At 41.9% G+C, this 21,730-nt stretch overlaps 1 protein-coding gene and 1 long non-coding RNA gene across 4 annotated transcripts in view; one reads left to right on the forward strand and one right to left on the reverse strand.

Moving 5' to 3' along the window:
* Positions 1-21,730, reverse strand: part of LOC132377693 (host cell factor 1-like) — a 139,213-nt gene that overhangs the window by 80,014 nt on the left and 37,469 nt on the right. For 2 of the 3 annotated variants that reach the window (XM_059943925.1, XM_059943923.1), the window contains exons 8-16: positions 19,816-20,172; positions 15,717-15,892; positions 12,996-13,193; positions 10,474-10,701; positions 9,610-9,711; positions 8,066-8,285; positions 6,396-6,532; positions 4,725-4,872; positions 2,496-2,692 (exon numbers count right to left, since the gene is read on the reverse strand). In XM_059943925.1, coding sequence (XP_059799908.1) covers positions 2,496-2,692; positions 4,725-4,872; positions 6,396-6,532; positions 8,066-8,285; positions 9,610-9,711; positions 10,474-10,701; positions 12,996-13,193; positions 15,717-15,892; positions 19,816-20,172 — 1,763 coding nt within the window. The remainder of the gene's footprint in view (positions 1-2,495; positions 2,693-4,724; positions 4,873-6,395; positions 6,533-8,065; positions 8,286-9,609; positions 9,712-10,473; positions 10,702-12,995; positions 13,194-15,716; positions 15,893-19,815; positions 20,173-21,730) is intronic. The other variant, XM_059943924.1, reaches the window with a different exon arrangement.
* Positions 8,325-14,862, forward strand: LOC132377697 (uncharacterized). The gene is made up of 4 exons (XR_009506719.1): positions 8,325-9,622; positions 12,532-12,666; positions 12,985-13,185; positions 14,658-14,862. It is a non-coding gene; the product is annotated as an uncharacterized LOC132377697 (long non-coding RNA).

The following is a 21,730-nucleotide window of genomic DNA, read 5'->3' on the forward strand; positions in this document are numbered from 1 at the left end:
AGGGAGGAGGTGAAGGGGGTAGGTACAAGTACCAGGAGGGAAATCAGTGGGAAGGGATAAGTGGACAAGGGAGTTGCATAGGGAGCCTGTTTGACATTGGCCCGTGGGGAAATTACACTTCTACTACTGATCACTGAAATCTCACGTGGCAAGTAAAATGGCCAGCACTTGATCGCAAGGCATTCCAGATCTGGTGAACAAAGTTGGGACAGCACTTAGTTTGTACACCATGAAGAACTGATCATGAAGCAAACCTCCTCCCCACCTTTGGCTTTAAGACTCAGCAGTCCTATCTTGGCAGTATTGTGAACCTATCAAACTGAATCCCTGATTCTGGAATGGAAGGGGTTAACTAAAATAATGTGGAAAAAAAATGCAACAACTTTTAACGTCTTTCTGCAAGAGCACCCTAGTTCTGAGATCTTCAATTTCATTTATCAGAGGTTGTACGTTTGGCCAGTAAGATAGATGGTATAAGGAATCGAAAACCTCATTTTTAAAAAAATGTGCTATTAGCCCAGCGTGACAACCTCGTTTCCACATCCATCTTAAAGGGACAGTACAATGGCCACAATCCGATCTACATTCATTGGTGTTGAGCAGCAATAGATTGTTTAATTGCACTAAAACAGCGTTACTAACTGTATAGACCTTAGATGCAGTTGTGGTTCTCAGCTGTAGCAGGCTGAACTGGGAATATATGATTGTTTCCATCGGAGCTGCCACTTCAAGTTGCCTTTAATTGGCACATTGGATCAGATTGTGAGGTCAAGAGTATATCTTATCGTACCAAAAAACTTCAATATTCTTATAACTGGGGTAGGTGCCGTCCTTAAATATTGTGGTACGTGCCTTCAAGTTTCTGTATCTTCTGTCCGATGAAGAGAGAATGCCTGGGGTGGGTACACGATGCTTTCTATGGAGCACCAATAAAAACTGTAGTGGTTGACAGGGACATACCAAATTTCATTACCTTCCTGATGATGAGGAGGCATTGGCGAGTTTTCTTTTACGACTTTGTTAAGGCCTTGCACTTTACTGTCTGTCTGCACTTTATTTTGCATTCTATTGTTGTGTTGCCTTGTAAATTGGTTTATTATCGTCACATGTACCAAGGTACAGTGAAAAACTTGTAAACCATTCATACACAAATCAATTCATTACAGCAGCGCACAGAAAATAATAAGAGCGCAGTGCAAGTGGCTAAGTACAGCCCCAATGCAGTATTTAAGTTTGCTGATGCCACCAACATTGTCAGCTGAATCAAAGGTGGTGACTAATTGGCATATAGAAGAGAGGTTGAAAATCTGTCTGAGTGGTACCACAACAACAACCTCTCACTCAATGTCAGGAAACACAAAGAGCTGATTATTGACTAAAGGAGGAAGAAACCGCAGGTCCACGAGCTAGTCCTCATTAGTGGATCGGAGGCGGAGAGGATCAGTACATTTAAATTCCTTGGTGTTATTGTATCGGTGGATCTCTCCTGGAACCAGCACACAAGTGCCATCACAAAGGAAGCATGTCAGCACCTCTACTTTCTTAAAAATTTGTACAGATTTGGCATGTCACCAAAGGAAACTTCTATAGAAGCACAATGGACAATATCCTAATTGGTTGCATAACAGCCTGGAATGGAAACACCAATGCCTAAGAACAGAAAAGTCTGCGTAAAGTTTTGCAGATACAGCCCAGCCCATTAGATAGAGCACATTTACAAAGAGTACTGCCACAATAGAGAAGCGTCCATATCAAGTATACCAGTATCCAGACCACGATCTTTTCTTGTTACTACCAACAAGCAGGAGGTACAGAAGTCTCACTTCTGAAGGTTCAGGAACAGTTGTTACTCTCCAACCATCAGGCTCCTGGGGATAACTTCACTCACCTCAACTCACTTCCAAGGACTCTAAACTCATGTTCTCAGTATTACTTTTTTTCCATTGCACAATTTGCCTCCTTTGGCACATTGATTGTTTGTCAGTCTTTGGTCATGAACAGTTTTGCATTAATTTTATTGGACTTATTTATTTTATGTAAATACCTGCAAGTAAGTGAATCTCATGGTTTGATGATAAACTTACTTTGACTTTGAATAAAGTGCAAGGTCTTAATGATGTCAAGGGTCCACCTGTACTAACTTAACATACTATTATATTGAAATGATCTGTTTGGATGGTATGCAAAACAAGTTTTTCACTGTACCTTGGTTCATGTGATAATAATAAAAAACCAATTTATATGAAATGCAAATATCTGATCTAGGCTGACCCATTTAATCTCAACCAGATGGGTGCTGCTCTATCGGCTATGTAGAACACTCACTTTCTGGTGTGTGCAGTGGTGCACTGCGCATAACATCCAACTGTCCATCGAGTTCCCACCAAAACAAAATAAAGATTCACTTGAAAAATAATTCTACGGATCAAAGTAAAAGAAGGTGAAATGTTGAGCACAAGGCATGCAGTACAGGACAGCTCCAATTAAATTCCTACCTGAAGAGTGATGATGGGAGCTGTGGGAGAGCTTCCAGTTACTGCTGTGAGTTTCTGAGAGGTATTGGGGGATGCACTGATTACCTGGCCGGCAAGGTTGGTGATGGTGCCAAGGGTTGCAATGGGAGTGTTGACTGTGGGTGATACAGAAGACACTCCTGCCAGTGTGGTGCCTATCGTCCCCAAAGTAGTGGCATCTAATAAACAATTTAAAAATCAGTCAAAAGAATTACCAACAGGTATCACTCAATTCGAATTTTAAAAAAGAATCACATTCAAACCAACTTACCCTAAACCCTTCGTAAAACATTTGTAGGTATTTATCCCAGTATTATTTTTTTGGTAAGACCCACTTTTATGTTTTTGCAATCCCCATTTTGAAACAATTAAGAACAAACTTATAGAGTAATCGAACACCACAGCACAGAAACAGCTCCTTCTGCCCACCTGGTCTATACCTGACTATTATTCTGACTAGTCCCATCGACCAGCCCTCCATACCCCTCCCATCCATGTACTTATCCAAACATCTCTTAAATGTTGCAATCAAACTTGCATCAACCACTTCTGCTTGCAGTTCATTCCATGCTCTCACCACCATGAGTGGAGCTCCCTCTGATGTTCCCCTTAAGCATTTCACCCGTAACCTATGATCTCTAGTTTTCACTCAGCCTCAGTGGGAAAAGCCTGCTTGCACTATCTATATCACTCAATTTTATATACCATCAAATGCCCCCTCATTCTCCTACACTCCTAGAAATAAGGTCCTAACCTATATCTAAGGTTCTCAAGTGCCAGCAACATCCTTGTAAATTTTCTCTGTACTCTCATTGATATCTTTCTTGTAAGTAGATGACCAGAACTGCACACAATATTCCAAATTTGGCCTCACCAATGTCTTATACAACTCCAACATGACATCCCAACTCCCTGTACTCAATACTTTGATTTATGAAGACCTTGTGCTTATAGTCAATGACAAGTTTGTCCTTATACCAAGCCTCCAGGTGGGATCACAACTTCTCCCAAGTGGACAACATACATCTACACAAAGATATTCTTCCGTGAATGACATTACAATTGGACCCAGTGTCAATGTCAAACAAACACAGGTACATTTGAAAAGGTCACAGTGTAATCTTGCCATCTCTTTAGCCATTACCCCTCTTTTTTTAAAAAAAAAACCAGAGTGCAATGCAGTGGTACTTAGATGTTAATTACATACCAGTGATACAGGTGAATCAGCCACAAGACAAAACACCATGATGTTGGTCATGTAACGGGTGCAAATGTTTGGGTGTGTTGGTGGTAAACCACAAACAACACATTTCTCTGTACATTTCCCATGTGATAAATAAATCTAAACCTGAATGTGAACTGTCCTGGTGTTGGAGGACTGTCCATGTGTATGGGGTGGAAGGCAAGGAGGAAAGGGGTCCGTTTTGCTGCTGTTGTTTTGTTTTTTGTATTCTTTGTTGTTCTGCCGAGCTTTTAAAATTGTGTGTTAGTTCAATTCATCCAAGTGTACGCTACAGTATTCTTTTGACTGACTGTGAACTAAATCAGTGCAGACGCCTAGTGCAGATAATGGACTGCCTTCGTACAATGCTTTCGATGATTGCATCCTCCAAATCTTCACTTTCACTGCAACATTCGAGATGATTGTTGATACCTTCAAATTATTCATAGTTCCTGGCTTGATGAAGTAATGGAATTGTTTAATTTACATTTCTGGCCGTTTCTAGCATTTCCAAGCCTAAATGCTTGATGCCGCGGTTAGCAAAACAGTTCTGAATTATCTTACTGCTTATATTTTGCTATCTATCAGTGACAAAAATCACAGCTTTTTGAACACAGATGCACACAACTGACACTATTTACAAAACTGTTCGCTCTAAGTGCGGTACAGAGTCTAACAGCCACAGGTGCACACGACTGACACTGGCTAAAAATAGTTCGGTTACAATCTCCTGTCAGTTAAGTGACATAGTGTCCCAAATAAACGAAGAGAATCCCAGGAATTTTCTTGATTCATTTTTGTTCTTTGTTGTCCCAAATAAGTGTTTACCCTGATTATCAATTACTTAAATACTGCACCTGGAACCCACTGTTCTTCCAATCCATTCAAGTTAGTGCTCAAGATGCCAGCTGCCTATGAGGGACTACAACCGCACCCCCAATGGCACAAAGTTAGGGTTTCAATAGAACAAAACACATACAAGTACATACCTGTGGTTCCCTTCACTACCAAAGTTGTGAGTGCTGGTTTGGTGGTAGAAACAGTCACTGGGGTGATCAACCTGACACCACTCACTGGTGTCCCAGAGATTGTTCGTAGTATTGTGCCAGGCTGCCCTGCAGTACCTTTCAGCAAAACCTGCCCAATTGGGGGGGGGGGGAGAGAGTGGTGGAGGTGGTAGATGAAGAACAGCAAAGAAAAAAATGTTAAAATAGTTATTGCTTATCTGCAGAGCAGACAAGATGAATATTAGTTTCCATCTTCAAAACAATTGAAATAATAAAGTCAATTATTAGCCCTAATTTCCAGGAATATTGACAGTTCTGAATTGTACTATAGTGTCAGACATTTAGTGTTCAGAGCAACACACACAAAATGCTGGAGGAACTCAGTAGGTCGGGCAGCATCTATGGAGATGAATAAATGTTGATGTTTTGGCCAAGAGCATTCATTGGGACTCATGATCAATGTCCTGATGAAGGGTCTCAGCCTGAAAAGTCTACTGTTCATTTCCTTCCATAAATGCTGCTTGTGCTGCTGAGTTTCTCCAGGACTTTGTATGTTTTATTCAGGATTTCCAGGATCTCCAGAATTTCTTGTGTTTAGTTAATGTTCAGATCTACTCTTGGGAATAGAGGGATACCTTCCTGCAAAATGCATAAGTATAAAGAAGAAAGCACATTTTCAATAGATAGGATCTGAACTTGGCTGGTCTGATCCTGGTCTAGACTGAATGGTACTTACATTAAAGATCTTCCTACCTAGATACTGTACCTCCTGCCAACACCTCCCCCTATAAAATTTGCTGAAACCACTATTACCAGAGCATCGGACGTCCCCTCACACCAGGGTCAGAAAGTCACTGCTTGGCCCTCTAAACTTGTTTTACCATCCCAGGGGTGGCAAAGCAGCACAAATGCTTTGCAGCACCAGTCAATTTCTGCTGCTGTCATTAGGAGTTTGTACGTTCTCCCTTTGACTGAGTGGGTTTCCTCCGGCTTCCTCCCACATTCCAAATATGCATAGTTAGGATGTGGGCAGGGGGAGCATGGCAACATTTGCAGTCTGCACCCAGCACGTCCTCAGACTGTGTTGGTTATTGTCAGAGACAACACATTTTACTGTATATTTTGATGTACATGTGATAAATAAAGCTAAGAATATGCTAATCTTCTACCTAATTAACCTGCTCCATTTCCCATATCTCTCAATATTGATGACAAACTAATTATCTCTCTATAGTGCTGTCAGCCTCAAATGTACTAGTCACCAAAAATCCACATCTCCCTTGGTAAAACTTTGAGATTCTTCACCATTTCTTGAAATAACTTTCGCGTTATTTCAATTCTAAAACTAAACAACCTCATATCCAGAGACTATGTGCCCTAGTTCTAAATACTCTCACCAGAGGAAAGCAGGAAGTAACATCTACCCTCCTCTGGCTCCTAAGCAAGTTGTTTATTTCTTTCCAAGTGAACAGTTATGATCAGAAAATTCACCCGCTTGGGTTAAGTTCTACAAGGCAGGCTTTCTCCTAGATTTGGCAGTAATTGTGTTCTTTTAAGACAAATGTCTGCCACAATAATACAGTTGAGAAAGAGAAAAACAGAAGAGAAATTACATTAAAATATTATTCACAGTAATATGTAATTAATTCCAACCTGGGTCAGCCCTTGTTGCCCTGCCTGTAATTTAGGCACAGCAGTAATAAATTTTGTTGGTGTTCCAGTTCCAGATGTCATTACTTTTGTGGTGATGATTGTAATTGGCGATTTCATGCCAGCAGTCCCTGTGGCACCTTAAAATAATGACAATAAACAGTATCATTAAAATTACATAATGCACTCTCAGGATTAAATTTCGACTGACCTGACCAGTTCAATTCACAGAAAAACACTAGGAATTATGCTCCTACTCTAATTTGACAAACCTCAACAAGCGGGAGCAAATTCAGGAATCCGAGCTGTTAAGGAATTTGGGAGTCCTAGCACAGGTTGAAGTTAACCCTGTAGGTTAACTTGCAGGCTGAGTCATTAATAAGGATGGCAAATGCAATTCTAGTATTTGTTTTAACAGGACTAAATATAAAAGCAAGGATGTAATGTTGAGGCTTTATATCGCATTGATCAGATCACATATAGATACATTTGGGGCATTTCAAAACTTTTAGATTGGCATGTGGATGATAGAAAAATGAGGGTGATGTGGGAGGGAAGGTCAGCACAACATCATGACTGAATGGACATTGTGGTGCTATACAATGACTAATTAGCCTGCAATTCCTGCATTTTGTTTCCTCTCCTTTACTGAATTGGTTATATTTCTGCTTTTTACCCCTCATCCATTTTGACTTCCGTAGAATCCAAGGAATTTTGGCAAATAACAACCACAGCATCTAGCATATCTGTAGCCACTCTCTTGAAGTTGTAGAAGAAAGGGCATCAGGGCTAAGGGACTTGTCAGCCTTTAGCCCAGTTAGTTTGCTCAGTTCGATTTCCTTTAGTGACAGAGATTGCTTCCTTTTTATGGGGTCTTGTTATCATTATTAAGATGTTCTTAGTGAGTTCTACCTTTAACTATAGAGGAGGTGTAAGGGGCCAAGAGACTTACTGCCCCTCCTACATTCTTGTGTTCAATTCATAAAACAACCTTTAATAACACAATTGACTCAGCTATTACTGTGAGCCTGAGAGGCTGAGGCTATGGACCAGAAGCAGCCTGTCCAGGGATTGGGGCCTTTCTATGTGTGTGTGTGAGGGGCGGGGTGGATCGGTAGAAGGGAAAGGGACTTATTTTGCTGTTGATGACTTGTTCTGTTGTGTCTGTGTTGTTCTGCTGAACATAGCATGCTGGGCATGCTACATCGGCACTGGAATGTGTGGGGACACTTGCAGCCTGCCCCCAGCACAGCCTTGGCTGTGTTGGTTGTTAACACAAGAAAGATAATTCTCTGTATGCTTCAATGTAGTTGTGACAAATCTGAATCTCAACTGAAACACTGTCACATATTAGGAAAGGAAATAGTAAACACAAGAGTCAGTCCTGAAGAAGGGTCTCTGCCTGAAACGTCAACTGGTTATTCATTTCCATAGATGTTGCCTGACCTGCTGAGTTCCTCCAGTATCTTGTGTGCGCTATTCAGGAATGGAAATAAGTTACCTGGGGAACTAGATGACTTGGCAATTATTGTTTTTGGATTGTGTAAAGAGGGACAAGCAAAACAAATTCAAAGAAGTGAACACCAGATGCACTCTACCAAAGTGTACTTATATAAAAATATATTAAAATTATTTTATATTAAAATAACCCAGTATCTTTCACTCTGCCATACCTGTGGCACTAGGCTGTGAAATAAGTGCAGACATAGGGATAGTTTTGAGAATGGTGGTTGTTGGTTTAGAAGAGGCAGGTGACATGTTGCCAAGGCTCACAAGTGTCTGCTTAAGGCCCACGTTGCCTGCCTGGGAGGTGGTGATAATGGTAGCAGGTTTTCCATCTGCTGAAGTCACAAGCTTTAATATGGTGGCCCCTGGAGGCAGTTGACCTTTAGTCTGTTGAATTAAACAAAAGTAGAGACAAGCCATGACAAAAGTGGATTCAATATTATAAAGCAACTTGTCGGCTGGTCCCATAGTCTTCATCACAAATGAAAACAGCAGAACTGCAAGGATAACTGACACTGTATGATAAATTGGAATAATGAGATGGTTGTAGATAAACGGAACAATTTGCAAATTACAATTTTATTTGTTACAGCATATAGGTGATAACATAAAGCCGCAAATTATTATGTATAGTTGCCTGGGACGTGCTGCCTGAGGCAGTGGTGACTGCAAGAGGCTCTTAGATAGGCAAATAAATGTGCAGGAAATGGAAGGATATAGATACTGTGAAGATAGGAGGGATTAGTTTAGTTGGGCATTTGAATAGTAATTTAATCAGTTCAGCACAACATTGTGGACTGAAGGGTCTGATCCTGTTCTATGCTCATTTTGAATGTATATTTTAGACTAGGTTTAATTTGAGATTAATTTGAATCTAAACGAGTTACAAATCTAGTTCTTCCCCAACCTCAGGAGCAAGAGACTTAAAAATAATTTCCCCAAGGATTCTTCAACAGGTTTGAGTGGCTCCCAGAGGAATTGTAAGTAGACCTATCACCTGCCAGCTTGTACTCCTTCCCTTCATTCCACTTTCTTACTCTTGCTTCTTCTGTCTTCCTTTCCAGTCTTGGCTCAAAACACCAACCGTTTATTCCTCTCCATAAATGCTGCATGACCTGCTGAGTTCTCCAGCATTTTCTGGGTGTTGCTCTGGATTTTCAGCATCTGCAGAATCTCTTGCATTTATACTAACATTTAAGGCAATTGAATGCACAGAATTAGGCTATTTGCTGCAAAGGCAAGTGTCTACTTTTGCAAACACCATTCTGTAAAACTGCACAGTTCTCAGTTTAGGTGGGACATTGCTCCCATATCCCCAAACCAATAACAAAGATCCAATGTACTTAAACATGAGGAAATCTACAGATGCTGGAAATTCAAGCATCCTGACAAAGGGTCTCGGCCCGAAACGTCAACAGCGCTTCTCCCTATAGATGCTGCCTGGCCTGCTGTGTTCCACCAGCATTTTGTGTGTGTTGATCCAATGTACTTAACCAACAAGCTGCTGGGCTGGAATTAATTAAATCAGCTTTCAAAGGCAATAAAAAGGTAACTTTCACTAAGTCAGAGTCATTATTAACAAGCAGCATTCACATTTTGTACCAATAATTACAGGTTTTCTTTTTCAGTAAAGGTACTTCAAGGAAGAACACAGAGAAACAAATGGTGAAAGACAAACCCCTCAATTGTGAAGCTAGTGAAATTTGCCAACCTGGAAGATCTGTGTAAGTGGCCCAGTAGAGCCTGTGCCGGAGATGGTGGCCTGTTGACCTGGTTTCGCTTGTAGGGTTAGCACTTTGCCTAGGTTTGAAATCTACGACAATAAAAAGTGAAAATTTACAATTCAAGTAAAACAATTGGAAGATTACAACAGTACTTTTACAATCCAAGAGAAAAAGACATTTATTTACATTTAGAACACATCAGACTTCATTTACCTTCATAGTTAATAATGCTGACTGTTTCCCAACCTCCTTTGATAGGCCAAGATAAATTACTAAAGACTTTAAATTTTTTGCCCATTTTAAAGAATATTTCTTATTAAAGATTAGTTTTATCTGTCACAGTTCTCCCTGTGACTATGTGTGTTTCGTCCAGGTATTCTGGCTTCCTGCCACATCTCAAAGACATATTGATTAGTATGTTAATTGATCACATGGGCATAATTAGGCCTGAAGGACCCGTTACCGAGTTGTGTACAAGCTTCATACAGGCAGTGGCTAGAAATGAACCCCAATTAGTGAAAGCTGGCACCATAAAGTCATGTGCTAGACACTACAAATAGAGCCACTCAAGTGTTTAACACATTTCTTGTGTAGATACATGCAATTAAAGATGGAAGCTTTGCAAATACACAATGTTATTTCAATTTAGAAAATAAAGAATATGTTAAGAGGAGACCCAATGATCAGTAACAACACCGAAGTAAGCATGCCTTTGACTTCTAAAGGCTTTTGAAAACTTTAAAAACAGCCTGTGTAAAGATGTCAGAATTTGAAATCAAAATGCAAGATAATTGAATTCCTCTGATTATAAGTCAACAATGGTTACAATCTCAGAGAGTCACTCTCCTTACCAGCGTGCTTCCTCCTGCCATGGTAATGGGACTCTTAACCAACGTAATTGTTTTGGTGACCCCTCCCACCACAGTAGTGACCACCTGAGTCTGCTGGGTGACAGTGACGGTGCCAGACTTGTGCACTGTAATAATGGGTCTTGCTGGAGCAGTGGTGGTAGCAGTATGAGTTGGAGTCACTAACTGAGCAGCAGCAGTCTTTAACATTGAGGTTGCTGGGGCATTGACCTAGAAAGCAAACACAAATTCACATCAGGGTAAGTGAAAGGACTTCCAGGAAGCAAATCTTGCCTGCACCATACGAGGCAACAACCTAAAGATTTTTGATATAATATCCTACCACGTGCCAAATCTCCTCCTCCAGGTTTTGGGGACAGTCTCACACTAAGGAAAAGACTTACAAATCCAAGTGCGCACGAATTCATTGCACCTACCCCATGAATTGTGATCTATGCTGCAGTTTAATAGTGATTTATGGAAGCAGAGATGGAAGAGTGCGTAAGAAATGCAAGAAAATGTTACAGCTCTGGTTAAACCACATTTGGAATGTTGTGTTGAGTTCTGGTTGCCTCATTATATTAGGAAGGATGTGGAAGCCTTAGAGGGTGCAGAGGAAATTTACTAGCATGTGGCCTGGATTAATGAGCATGTCCTATGAGGACAGGCTGAGCAAGCTAGGGCTTTTCTCTTCAGAGCGAAAGAGGATGAAAAGTGACTTGATAGAGGCTCACAAGAAACATAGATAGACTAGGCAGCCTATCGGCTTAGCATTTTTTTTCCAGGACAGAAAAGGCTAGTGCCAAAGGACATCCATTTAAGTTAAGTAGAGGAAAAGTTTCGGGAAGATGTCACAGGAATTTTATGGTGATTAGAGGAATGTTTTGAGGGGGTATCAGAAGAAGTTTCTCTTTACTCAGAAGAGTGATAAGTACATGGAATGCACTGATAAGAATAGCACCGGAGTCAGTTACATTAGGAACACTTAAGAGACTCTTAGATGGGCAAATAAATGGTAGAAAAATAAGACCATAAGACATAGGAACAGAATTAGGCTAACTGGCTCATCAAGTCTACCCTACCATTCTATCATGGCTGATTTCTTAACCCTCTCAACCTCATTCTCCTGCCTTCTCCCTGTAACGATACCCTGAGTAATCAAAAACCTATCATCCTCCACTTTAAATAAACCCAAATGACTTGGCCTCCACAGTCACCTGTGTAACGAATACCACAGTTTCACCACCATCTGGCAAAAGAAATTCACCATCAACTCTGGACCTCACTCTATTCTGAGGGCCCCCCCCACCTCTGGTCCTAGACCCCCCCACTATGGGAAACATCTCCACGTCCACTCTATCTAGGCCTTTCTATATTCAATGGTTTCAATGAGATTCCCCCCCTCTCAACTGGATGGCTATATGAGAGAGAAGGGCAAGACTGATAATGGAGTGGGTTAAAAGGTCGACACGAAGGGCTTTTCGTGTCGTATGCTCTATGCAAAATGGAAAAGGTTACAAGAATATGGAAGTGTCTCAGAAAATTTTACAAGGCGAGAGGCTAATTGTGCAGGTTTGCGTGTAGCGGAATTCATTTAACCTTGCAGCTGTAACTTCAAAAAAACACACACAAAATGCTGGACGAACTCAGCAGGTCAGGCAGCATCTATGGAAACGAATAAACAGTTGAACTTTCGGGACAAGACACTTCATCAGGACTGAAAAGGAAGGAGGAAGACATCAGAATAAAATGGTGGGAAGAGGGGAAGGAAGATAGCTAGACAATGTGAAGCCAGCTGGGTGGGAAAGATCAAGGGCTGAAGAGGAAGGAATTGGTAGGAGAGGAGAACCAGACCACAGGAGAAAGGGAAGGGGGGGGGGGGGGGGGAAACCAGGGGTAGTGACAGGCTTGTGAGAAGAAGTAAGAGGGAAAAATTGTTTTACCAGAAGGAGAAATCAATATTCATGCTATCAGGTTGGAAGCTATACCCAGACAGAATAAAAAGTGATGCTCCTCTACCCTCTTTCTGATCTCATACCTTATGGTCTTTATATTTTCTAGGTGCTGTCCTACACCGTAAACAAAGAAATTAGAACAGATGACTTGTGCCTAGATGTGTCCAAACTTAATGGTCCTATCATGATGCTGAAGTACCACCATCTAAAAGGCAATCAGCTTTGGGAACATGATGCTGTAGTAAGTGCTGTCTTTATGAAAAAAGGAAGGCTAAATTAGTTTTTCAAGGAATTAAAAAAATTTGCTGCGCATTTGATAAGTACATGGAGCTTAGAAAAATAGAGGGCTATGGATAACCCTAGTAATTTCTAAGGTAAGGACATGTTCGGCACAACTTTGTGGGCCTAAGGGCCTGTATTGTGTTGTAGGTTTTCTATGTTTTTATATCTTGTCGGTGAGAGGAAACAGTATAAGGAATGTGAATCATCCCACTTCTTTCTGCTTTTCAGTGGAAGAGTTCTTGTCTAAAACAATTGCATTTCCACTGTCTCTTCACAGAAATTACATACCATGACTGATGGAGTGGCTACTTTCACAGTAGTTGGCAAAGTACTGGCCCCAGGTGTTACTGCCACTGTTTTCACCATGGTTGTGCCAGGGTGGATTCCAACTGAGGTAACTGCTGTGCTTGACGGGATTTTCTGAGTGGCAGCAGCGGCAGCAGCCAGAGCTGCCATTCCACTCATCTGTGGGCTAGAGGTAAGTGGCTGAGGGAAAGGAGAGAAAAAATATTACCAAAAGCAACAAGAATGGGATCACACATTAACCTTCAATGCGATACTAATATTGTCCTTCATCGACAATAGATTTTCAAGAGCCTATAAGTAGGCAAAGGAGCCCACTGTTTCTAGATATATTTTAAAAACTGACAATGCAAAAATGCTCTAAATTCGATTAAACATTAGTTTATTAGTAGTGATTCTGATTCCCATTATCTTAAACAAAGCAATTGAATGAACAACATGGCTGTGCAGAGAGAGACTGTTTCATCTCGGGTTGTGAAGATGAAGTTTATTGAATCGGACAGTGGAACACAGTCCAGGCCCTTTGGCCAACAGTGTTTTGTCAACCATCACAATCATCTCCTCCTCCTTTCCTCCTAAACAGCCCATAACCCACCATTTTTCTTACATCCAAGTGCCTATATAAAAGTCTCTATTGTATTAGCCTCTCAGCACCCCCAGCAGTGAGTGACTCCCATTGCCTCTGCATACAAAATCCCACTTGACCATCTCCACCAAACCTTCCTCCACTTGCCTTAAATGAATGCCCTCTGGTGTTGGCCACTGCATGGGTAAAGGTGCTGGCCGCCCACTCTATCTATGCCTCTCAATCTTAAAACACCTCTATCAAATCACCTCTCATCCTCATTGAAAACCCTAACTCACTTAACCCATCCTCATAAGACGTGCTTCTCCAATTCATGCTAAATCTCCTCTGCACCCTTCACATCCTTCTTACAATGAAGTGACCAGAGCTAAACATCATTCTCCAAGTGTGGTCTAACCACAGCATTACTGAGCTGTAACATTACCGAGCAGTTCTTGAACAGAACCCCCCTGAGTAATGAAGGCCAACACACTGTACACCTACATAACCACCCTATATCTGTCAACGGTTGGCTCACAACCTTCTAAACCTGACCAATCTATGTATCCAGTATTTAATTCCCTCCCGAGCTACATTCATAGGATAGTAATCACTAGTGGGAATGCTGCTTTCTTCCTTTCTTTTCCCTGACACAGGAGCATTGTGCGAGTGTTGGGAATCTGCTGAGTACATACAGTGGGTGAAGTCAGGGAATGATGTCAATCTTTATGAATGCACGAATGACAACCTTCACCACCCAAGACAAGTCCTCTTGCATTACTAGCATCAGAGAGGAGGTACAGGAGCCTCAAGGCACACACTCAATGATTCAAAAACAGCTTCTTCTCCTACAATATCAGATTTCTGAATGATCTTCTCCTCATACCCTTGAGGGGCGGAGCTAAGATGCCACCAGAGGGTGGCTTCTTCGATCCCATCTGCAAAAGTAGTTTATTTCCATTTCAAGGTGGAGGGGGTTTTGTCGGAGTCCGTGATCTACAGCTGCACCCAAACTGCGGTTCTTTACTGTGATGGTTCCCGCTTCTGTAGCTTACTGACCGGGTGTTTTTTGATATCCCCAGGACGTGGTCTGGAAGATGCACGCCTCTGGGATAAGGCCCTGTGGATGAGCCAATTCCATGCCGGCATCGCCGACAGACACGGAACATCGAAAACAGTGGATCAATTATCAAAGGCTGTACTCGAGCAATCATTCTCTTAATGGTGGGGAGAGTTTGCTGTCTATTCTTGAGGTGGAGAACTCAAAATAAATGCAATGAAGCAGATCGTTGGTTAATTAGTTGTCGCTATCAGTGAATTCTTTCATCTTGTTGGTCTCTCCTCTCGCTGTGAAGAAGGAGCGCAACTCTCTGTCCCTTGTTGGGGGAGAGAGAGAGAGCTGGTGGCATGTCGATTTGTCGGGTGAATAATTAGTTTTTGTTGTACTGCAGATCATGGTCTCCCTTTGGGGGCTTTGCTGTTGCTTGCTTGGTGGGTGGTGGGTGCTGATGTTTCCTACTGAAATAAGTGAGGGAGGGAGGAGGGTTGATGCTTTGCTGCTTCTTGTGAGTGAGAAGGAGAGAGGGGACTTTGGGCTTCTAACATTTTATTATCATTCATTCTTTGGGGTTTTCTTCTGATTTGTGGATGTCTGCGTAGAGTACGAATTTCAGTCCGTACACTGTATACATTCTCTGATATTAAATGGAATCATTGAACCTTACTATCAATCTCCACCTTAATTGTAACTCAGTAATTTTTTAAAATGCATTCACTATATTGCTGCTACGTAACAATAAATTTCATGACAGTTATAATAAACATGATTCTGAAGCACAACAGACATTGAAATGCCCACAAAAATATTTATCTGACACGGTACACATACTAACGTTGATACGTTTGTTTCTTGAACAGTAAGTGTGACAGTTAAACATTTGTCTCACCTCACTGGCTTTGCTTATGCTGTGGCAGCTGTACTGCATTTCCTAAAGCGTTTCATTATGCTGCATGCACTGATACCCAGGGAAGTTTGACAAAAGAATTGAGGGCATTGAGACAATCAATTTTAAGCCACAGGATGTAAGAATCCACCTGCGCATGCAGTGCTCCACAAAAACCACAAAGAAGCAAAAACTTACAGTCCCTGCTGTGGTCTGTGCTGGTCTCACCATACGAATATTCAGTGGAAGTGTTGCTACAGTGATGGGTGCTTTAACCTGAGGTGCAACTTGCCGTTGTACAGTGACGAGGGGTGTGGTTGAAGCTACTGATGTGACTACTGCTGGGCTTGCTGCTGTCCTAATCATTGTGGTGCCTGCATTAAGAAGAGGTTGATTAAATAGTACTCTAAAGAAACCATTGAACCAAAAGATATGCATTTTCTACATCACTACACATTCTATACAATCAACTGCTAATTAAATAGTTTTGAAGTGCAGTCTCTGTTACACTATCGCAAAAATGCCAACTAATATGCAAGCAACCATTTTCCATCATGGCTAATTTATTATCCCTCTCAACCCCACTCTCTTGGCTTCTCTGTGTAAGCTTTGGTGCCCTAAACCATCAAGAACCTTTATATCTCTGCTTTAAATAGCCAATGACTTGGCCTCAATAGCCATCTGTGGCAATGAATTCCACAGATTCACTGCCCTCTGGCTAAAGACATTCCTCCTGATTTCTGATCTGAAGGGATATCTGTCTATTCTAAGGCTGTGCCCTCCAGTCCTAGACTCTCCCACTATAGGAAACATCCTTTACACTCTATTTAGGCCTTTCAATATTTGCTAGGTTTCACTGTTGGTGTTGGTGAAGGATATTGGCCAACACCCCAGGGGGATCTCCCCTGATTTTCTTTGAAATAACCTTCTATCTATTAATCCTACCTCAGAGTAGAGGGATCTCAGTTTAACATCTCAGCTGAGGACAAAGTCACAGTGCAGCAATCTGTAAAAATGACTCTGGAACTGTCAGCCCAATTTCACCCTGCCTTACTGGATAACAATACACTTCCCACATTATACTGCATCTGCCCGTTTGCTGGACTTGACTTAACTGTCTTGAAGCCTCACTGCATATTTCCCAACTTTCATCTGATAACCCCACTATTTAAGGGCAAAACTAATCTCCTCCCCTGCCTGTAGCCTCCAATATAGTTGACCATCTGCTCCTAGTATGGTCTCATCCCAATCACCTGGTACTCTCTTATCTAAGAGCAAAGATGATCTGCAGATGGCACAAAATCCACAAGAACAGACAGAAACGTTTGAAGTACCCAGGATGTTAGGCAGCTTTTCCGGAGTGAAACAGAGTTGGCTTCAGGTTGGTGATTGCATTAGAGTACATATTACCAGAATTCTGATTAAAGGTCATTACTGTAAAATGTTATGTTTCTCTCCACTGACTTTTAGCATTTGTTTTATTTACATAACCTGAGAATTATTAGTAATAACTTACCCTATTACCATAACTTCCAGAAATTCCCAAAAATATCTTTAAACTCCTCCCACACAACACATGTACTATGAAACTGAACTCCAAGTGCTTTCTCAGCACTCTCTTGATTTTTGCTTTATTTGTCAGATTAACACACACATAGTACTGGAAGAACTCAGCGGGTCAGGCAGCATCTATGGAGGGGAATTGACGTTTCAGACCAAGAACCTTCATTAGAAGTCCTGTTTATTCTTCTCCATGGACCTGCTGAGTTCCTCCAACATTCTCAAGTTTAAGTTGAATGGTTCACAGCCAAGTAAAACAGTGCTCCCCCAGGGCCAAGGTGCAAATCACAGTACTAACAGTCACACACAGCATAAGGCACATATAATTATGATAGCAGTAAAACATACCATTACAAAAAACATAAAATATAGCCGAACTCCCAGTGTCATGGCCTGTAGATTGGTGATGCATGGGATGCTGTCCTGGGGTCACGACTGCAAGAACAAGCAGCAGTTCCCCATCTTGCACCATTGCATCTGCAAATTCAATCCAGCTTATCTTTCACTGAGTGAACACTAGAGGGCAGCACCTATGGGAGGAACCAACCCAAAACCTAGCATGGATGCCTGCTACCTCCAGCGTCTCTTCCCCTGGGCAGCTGCGCCTGGTCTGTGAGTGTTGCTCTTGATTTCAAGCATCTGAAGAACCTCATGTTCATTAATTGTCAAATTGTTTCTCCAATAACTAACATTACTTAAGCGGAGGCTTCTTTTTACTAAACTCTGCTCTTTCGCATTTTGGTAAGTTAAACCAGGCAATGGCTTGCATTGTAAATGGTAGAACTTGGAGTGTGTTGTAGAACAGAGACCCAAAGGTGTAGGGACATAATTCCCTGAAAGTGTTGAGGTGGCAAAGATGGCATCTGGCACCCTTGCTTCGTTAGGGCATTGAATACAAGAGTTGGGATGTCACATTACAGCTGTCTAAGATGTTGGTGAGACTACACTTCAGAGTTCTGGGTTCAGTTCTCGTCACCCTCACTAAAGGAAAGATGTCATTAAATTGGAAAGGGTGCAGAAAAGGGTCAAAAAGATGTAACCAGGACTGGTAGGGCTCAAGAGGCTGAGACTTTTTTTTTGTGGAGTACAAGTAGTTGAGAGGTGACTTTATAAAGAGATAAAGCCTAAATAAGGTGAAAGGTTACAGTCTTTCCCCTGGGTTAGGGAGTCTAAAACTAGAGGCCATTGGTTTAGGGTGAAATGAGAAAATTTTAAATGGATCCGAGGGTCAACCTTTTTAAACAGAGAAGATGGTGGGGGTATGGACTGAGTTGCCAGAGGAACCTTACAAGACATTTGGACAAATACATGGATAGAAATGACATACAGACCCTTCGTTTAATGGTCTTGGTCCATGGCATAAAAAAAAGTTGGGGACCCCCGGCCTAGAGGGATGTTGTCCAAACACAGGCAAATGGGACAACCTCAAACTGACACCTTGGTTGCCACGAACAAGTTGAGTTAAAGGGCTGGTTTCTGTCAACTCTATGAACCCAGGATAGCAAATTTTATCCCTTTTCCTGACATCTGCCAGTCATATGCAGATTCCTAGGATATAGGCTTGAAAGTCAAACCTGTGATCAGAGAATCATAGAGTCAATACCCAGAGGTCAGCAATATCCAAAGATGAAGGTTAAATGCTTGAGAGTCTGACAGCATGGAGTCAAGGACTGGAGGCAGCCTGACCTGGGGTTGGAGGACCGTGTATGTGTGTGTGAAGTGGTAAAGGGGCTTGATTTACTGTTGTAATCTTGTTTCAAAATGTTTTTCTGCTGAACATTCTGGGCATGTTATGTTGTTGCCGGAATGTGTGGCAAAACTTGCAGGATGCCCCCAATACATCCTTAGGTTGTGTTGGTTGTTAGAGCAAACAATGCATTTCACTGTATGTTTTGATGTACATGTGATAAATAAATCTAAATTATTTTTCAACCATCAATATTTTATCTGACTACACACCCAAACCGCCATTAACTTCATGAAGTTATCATTACCATGAAATTTACTGCAATTTCCTGGTGGTCACCCAATTTAATTCTGCTTCCCATTCCAACATGTCAGTCCATGGCCTCCTCTACTTCTATGATGAGGCCACTTGCAGGCTGGAAGAGCCACACCTCATTTTCCATCTGTGGGTAGCCTCCAACCTGATGGCATAAACATTAACTTCTCTAACATTTCCCCTTTTGGCTCCCCTCTTGCCTTTTCTCTTCTCCTCACCTGCCCATCCCCTTCCTCTGGTACCCCTCCTCTTTCCCTTGCTTCCATGGTTCACTCTCCTCTCCTATCAGACTCCTTCTTCAGCCCTTTACCTCTTCCACCTATCCCCTGCCGGATTCTCACTTCACTTCCTTCCCTCACCTACCCGCCTATCACCTGTCCACTTGTACTCCTCCCCCTGACCCCACCTTCTTACTCTGGCTCCTTTTCCCTTCTTGTCCAGCCCCTGATGAAGGGTTTTGGTCTAAAACATTGACTGTTTATTCCCCTCCATATACACTGCCCAACCTGCTGAGTTCCTGTGGTATTTTGTGTGTTGCTCTTACAGAATATCTTGTGTTTATGGTTTGCTGCAACTCATCGTTCATAAAAATTCTTTTCACATCAGCTGAGGGCAACTCGCACAGTAACGACAGCATAAATGTACTTACGCCAGGAAATTCTGTGCAATAAATATATTAAACAAGGCACCCGTTAATCATTTTTCTATACAGAATTATAGGAATAGGTTCTTTACCTGGTGTGCGTGGAGTGGCTATGGTAGCAGGAATCCTGAGTACAGCTGGTGACGTTACAGCAGGAGTTAGGGGGGCAGTCTGCGTTCCCGGCGTGGCAGCAGCCTGCGTAACAATGCGGATTCCTGACTGAGCTGGTGAGGACGAAGCTGGAGCAGTGGCTGCAGGAGCAGGACTGCTGGATGGCCGTATGGCCGAGTTCGTCAAAGGGGTCACAGCGGCAGCAGTGGTTGCTGGCACATCGTACTTCTGGAGCTGAAGCAAGTAACTGTCGGCTGTGGGTACTGCTCCCCAACTGACCTCTAGGGAGTTGGTGCTTGCTCGAACCAGCTGAACTTTGCCAGGAGCAGGTGGCTTTTCTATTAGAAAGGAAAAGAGGAAACACAATTTTTCATTAATATAAATGGCAATGGAAAGTACATGTGGGGAAAATGGTGGTACCTTTAGGGTGATTTGACCCAGATAGCCACTGCTTTCTCACCATGAATGATTCCAGAACTTTATCCTTCACTCTTTTGCTGAAAACTTGGTTCAAGAGCAAATAAGCAATGAACATTGCCTGGCAATGAGCTTTACCCCAGGATTTACCATATTGCTTCATTTTTTATCTATTTCATACTTGCTTAATGCAACTGCCTTTGAGTGGTGCAGTACAGGAGGAAATCATTTCATTAAATGAGCTCAAACAGCACTAGCTACTTTGTTCTGTTCCTCTGCCTTTGTTCTTTTACAGTGAGGTAATTCCAAGCACTTAATCGCTGTTAAGGTGTGTGGCAGTGGAGTGTAATGGTTAGCATAATGCTTTACAGAGCCAGTAATTGTATGATCAGGGTTCAATTCCCGCCACTGTCTAAAAGAAGTTTGTATGTTCATGCTTGGGTTTCCTCTGGATGCTCTGGTTTCCTCCCATTTTCTAATGTTTAGTATGGGTAAGTAAGATGTGGGCACACATGTTGGCACAGGAAGCATGGCAACTCTTGCTGGTTGTCCCCAGCATGTCCTCAGACCATGTTTGTCATTGATGCAAAAAGCATATTTCATCGCATGTTTTGATGTACTTATTACTAATAAAGCTAATCTCTTTAATAGTGCTGATGTACAGAGCCATCTTTAGGTCTAAGTCCATAGCTCCCTGAAAGTGGCTACACAGGTTGATAGGGTGATAAAGAGGCATACTGCATGCTTGTGTTTACTAGTCAAGGCACTGAGGTCAAGGGTTGGGAAGTTAACTGACAACTTTATAATACTCTGGTTAGGCCACATGAGGTTTTGCATTCCGTTCTGGTTTCCGCTTTATAGGAAGTATGTGAAGACCTTGGAGAGTGTGCAAAAGAGGTTTACCAGGATGCTGGCTAGATTAAAGCGCATGAGAAGAGGTTGAACAAACTTGAGCTGTTTTTCCTGAGTGTCAGAGGCTGAGGGAAGACATGATAGATTACAAGAATATGGAGAGGTAGCCAGTACTATTTTCCCCCAGGATCAAAACATCTATTACTAGAGCACGTGCATTTGGTTAAAAGGAGATGTTTTTGTACAGGTGGGTGCCTGCAAAGTGTAGTCAGAAGTGGTAGTAGATAAAAGCATTTAAAATGCTCTTAGATGAATGTATAGAGTATGTAGGAATGTGGACATTATATAGGCAGCAGGGATTAGTTTGGTTAGGCAAATTACTGGTTTAATTAGTTCAGCAGAACATTGTGGGCTGAAGGGCCTGTTCCTGTGTTGTACTTTTCTAATTTCTATGTTTTATGTTCTAAATATTACTCATTTCAACCAACCTTTCTGATTAAGTTTGCTGTTTCTCCTAATGTCCCCCTTCCACTTTTGCTCAAACACATTCCCTGACCAATTATAGCTTTGCTCTAAAACAAGAGAAAATGGCAGATGCTGGAAATCTGAGCAACACACACAAAATGC

This window comes from Hypanus sabinus, chromosome 19 (assembly GCF_030144855.1).
Source record: "Hypanus sabinus isolate sHypSab1 chromosome 19, sHypSab1.hap1, whole genome shotgun sequence".
Lineage (NCBI taxonomy): Eukaryota > Metazoa > Chordata > Chondrichthyes > Myliobatiformes > Dasyatidae > Hypanus > Hypanus sabinus.